Here is a 4,001-nt window from a genome sequence, read left to right as displayed (position 1 = left end):
GCTGAGAGCCGAAGAATTGATGTTTTTGAACTGTGGTGTTGGAGAAGACTCTTGAGAGTCCCTTGGACTGCAAGGAGATCCAACCAGTCCATTCTGAAGGAGATGAGCCCTAGAATTTCTTTGGAAGGAATGATGCTGAAGCTGAAACTCCAGTACTTTGGCCACCTCCAGTACTTTGACTCATTGGAAAAGACTCTGATGCTGGGAGGGATTGGGGGCAGGAGGAGAAGGGAGTGACAGAAGATGAGATGGCTGGATGGCATCACTGACTCGATGGACGTGAGTCTGGGTGAACTCCGGGAGTTGGTGATGGACAGGGAGACCTGGCGTGCTGCAAATCATGGGGTCGCGCAGAGTCAGACATGACTGAGCGACTGATCTGATCTGATCTAAACCAAAAGGAATCTCAAACTCACTATGACACATCTGAAATCATCTTTCTTATTCTTTCTAGAAAATTGGTTTCTTCTACACCATTCCCTCTGTTGCTGTACAAAAAAATGGAGTCATCATTGTTTCCCCTTTCTCTAATGTCTTACGTTCAATACATCATGAAATCCAGTCAGCTCTATTTTGAAATATATCTAGAACTGGGTACTTTTTCATTGTCTCTTTCACTACCTGCCTGCTCCAAGACATCAGCTTCTGTTACATAGATTATGAGATTAATGCAAAGAAAAATGAAATTGGTGAAATCATAGTGTACTAGACCTCATTCTCACATGTACATTTTCCTTAACCTTGCCTACATTTTGAGTCCTTAGAGAGATTCTGTCACTACCTTCTAACAGTAAGAATGTCTTCATTGATTGTATTCTGTTAAGTGCCAGGCAATATTGTTATATCCATTTTACAGATAGATAAAATGAGGCTAAGGCACCCTAGTTAATACACATTGTCATTCAGGAAAAAAATGAATTCTTACTTAGTACAGCTGTAATGTCCTTTATCTAGGTAGACAAAAATATTGTATGAAAAATTGGAGGAAGACATAAATGGAATATGACAGTGGAAGAAATTTGGGGCAGAAGCAAATGGAATGCATGAGGATGCAGGACATTTTATTTTCTAGTCATCGGGAATACCTCTAATCCACTTCTCAAATCAATGCAGAGACCAATTGTCAGTAATGCCTAACGTGGATGTCGGGAGCTGTGTTAGGCATTACTGACAACCGATAACTCTGGCCTAACCTTAATGTATGCAATTCTACAGTGCCAGTTTGTATTATCTCTCCAGTTTGACAATGAGTTCAAGGGACAATGGGTGGACAAATGATATCGAGTAATATCCAACATCTGTCATCTAGTACAGGATGGAGCAGGAATGTGCATCCAGCTGTCTCTATTCTGAACTCACACGTTTAACTTTTACTCTCTACATGTCTTTATTGCTTGTACAGGATTTACTACAGTATCCCACTGTATGAAATGACATAATCTATGTACCCCATTATCTTTTGAGAAAATGAAAGCCTAGAACACAATATTCTAAACTACAATTTAGTAGAGTATAATACTGCTTGATACAATAGCAGTAATTGAAATGACATGAAGTAATTTACAGGGACCTATATTATTTCATGAATAGCCTGTCAGTGTTTAAAAGTTTGAATTGTGATGCTAACACATCTAATTTAATAACAAATCCTGTGATTTTCCAGAAGTTGCCTTTTGTCTATGAACTTTAATTTTGGTAATTTAAATAGAAGTATAGATAATTAAGATAGAAGATAGGATTGTATTATCTCCAAAATCCTTTAAGCTAGAACATTCTATTTTTCACCAATATTTGAAAATTGCAGTTTGTTGTTACACTCATGTGAAATTCAAAGTATTCATATACAAAGTATTTATTGGACATAATGATAGCTCTAACTATGCTGCTAATAAGCTCCTCTTTTCTCATTGCTATAGGCTATTCACATACTGCACAAATGATCCCCAAGGAGAACAGTACAGTTGTGACTGAGTTCATTCTTGTCGGGATAACTGATGACCCACAACTGCAGATCCCATTCTTTCTAGTGTTCACGCTCATCTACCTCCTCACTCTGGTTGGGAACCTGGGCGTGATCATGCTGATCCTGCTGAACTCTCGTCTCCACACTCCCATGTACTTCTTCCTTAGCAACCTCGCTCTGGTGGACTTTGGTTACTCCACAGCCGTCACTCCCAAAGTGATGGCTGGATTCCTCACGGGAGACAAAGTCATTTCCTACAATGCTTGTGTTGCTCAGCTTTTCTTCTTTGGTGGCTTTCTCTCTGTGGAAACTTTTCTCTTGGCCTTAATGGCCTATGACCGTCATGCAGCCGTGTGTAAACCACTCCATTACACCAACATCATGACACCAAGGGTGTGTGCCTGGATTGTCATAGAGTCTTATGTCTTTGGTTTCCTAGAAGTCTCTGTGCACACTTGGAACATATTCAGTCTGTCTTTCTGCAGATCCAATGTGATTGATCACTTTTTCTGTGATGCTACTCCTCTCCTGGCTCTCTCATGCTCAGAAAGCAACAGAAGTGAGATGGTTTTATTTCTTTTGGTTGGCTTCAATGTCCTCTTTTCTAACCTGGTCATCCTGGTCTCCTATCTGTTTATCTTTGTCACCATTCTGAGGGTGCACTCATCTGAAGGACATCAGAAGGCCTTTTCCACCTGTGCTTCCCACCTCACTTCCGTCTCCATCTTCTATGGGACAGGCGCCTTCATGTACCTACAGCCCGGCTCCCGCCATTCCATGAGCACAGACAAGATGGCGTCTGTGTTCTATGCCATAGTCATCCCCATGCTGAATCCGCTGATCTATAGTCTGCGGAACAAAGAGATCAAGAGGGCACTAAAAAAGGCTGTGGGGAAAGCAAAGTCTTCTCTAAGATACATATTTTAATTATATAGAAACAAATAAGATGGTTTGTTATAGTTCAATCAAGCTAGGGAAAGTATTGACTTGGTAGACCAATAATTTTGTAAATTTTTGATGTACTTCCTCAAACCCATTGTATGTATGATTTAATGTACATTTGATGTACTTCCTCAAATCCATTGTATGTAATCCAGTGTATGATGCAAATGGCTTATATATATGATATCTCAGGGAAAATATTTAGTAAGTATCAACCTTGAACTCAGTTATCTTATATAAAATTTCTCCTTAATTGCATTTCATTATTTCACATGATCAGCCCACTCTCATTTCATTCAATGTATATTGAGTAAATGCCCCCAAAAACATCATTTATGTAATCATGTAAGTTACACATTCATGAATGGGCAAAAAATGAGTTTAGTATAAATGAAATTAAGCTATTATTATATATTTATAATGCACAAGCATGAGTGGCTATGACGGCGCACAAGTGCGGCCAAGAGGAGCTACCCCACGTCCGAGGTCAGGGGCAGAGGCCGAGAGTGCCAGGCTGCGATGGCACAGGAGCAGCCAAGAGGAGTTATCCCATGTCTGAGATCAGGTGCGGCAGCCGGGAGGAACAACCCCACTCCAAGATGGGGTGGCTGCATGGGCACAGGAGGACCTAGAGGAGCTACTCCACATTCAAGGTCAGGAGGGGTTGCAGTGAGGAGATAACCCTCATCCAAGGTAAGGAGCAGTAGCTGCGTTTTGCTGGAGCAGCCCTGAAGAGATACCCCACGTCCAAGGTAACAGAAACCCAAGTAAGATGGTAGGTGTTGCAAGAGGGCAGACACACTGAAACCATACTCACAGAAAACTAGTCAATCTAATCACACTAGGCCCACGGCCTTGTCTAACTCAATGAAACTAAGCTATGCCCATGGGGCCATGGTGGAGAGGTCTGACAGAATGTGGTCCACTGGAGAAGGGAATGGCAAACCACTTCAGTATTCTTGCCTTGAGAACCCCATGAACAGTATGAAAAGACAAAATGATAGGATACTGAAAGTGGAACTCCCCTGGTCAGTAGATGCCCAATATGCTAGTGGAGATCAGTGGAGACATAACTCCAGAGCCAAAGCAAAAACAA

At 41.3% G+C, this 4,001-nt stretch overlaps 1 protein-coding gene across 1 annotated transcript; it reads left to right on the top strand.

Moving 5' to 3' along the window:
* The first annotated feature begins 1,936 nt into the window (after positions 1–1,936).
* LOC104996401 (olfactory receptor 5B12-like) lies at positions 1,937–2,890 on the top strand. Its single transcript, XM_010850654.1, has one exon. The coding sequence runs from the start codon at positions 1,937–1,939 to the stop codon at positions 2,888–2,890; it is 954 nt and encodes a 317-aa protein (XP_010848956.1).
* The last annotated feature ends 1,111 nt before the right edge of the window (positions 2,891–4,001 follow it).

This window comes from Bison bison, unplaced genomic scaffold (assembly GCF_000754665.1).
Source record: "Bison bison bison isolate TAMUID 2011002044 unplaced genomic scaffold, Bison_UMD1.0 scf7180017851406, whole genome shotgun sequence".
Taxonomy (NCBI): Eukaryota; Metazoa; Chordata; class Mammalia; order Artiodactyla; family Bovidae; genus Bison; species Bison bison.
This window is presented reverse-complemented; position numbering and strand designations above follow the sequence as displayed.

What these genes read in the sequence shown, in the direction of transcription:
- LOC104996401 (XM_010850654.1), top strand. Translation starts at nt 1,937, where the DNA reads ATGATCCCCAAGGAGAACAGTACAGTTGTGACTGAGTTCATTCTTGTC.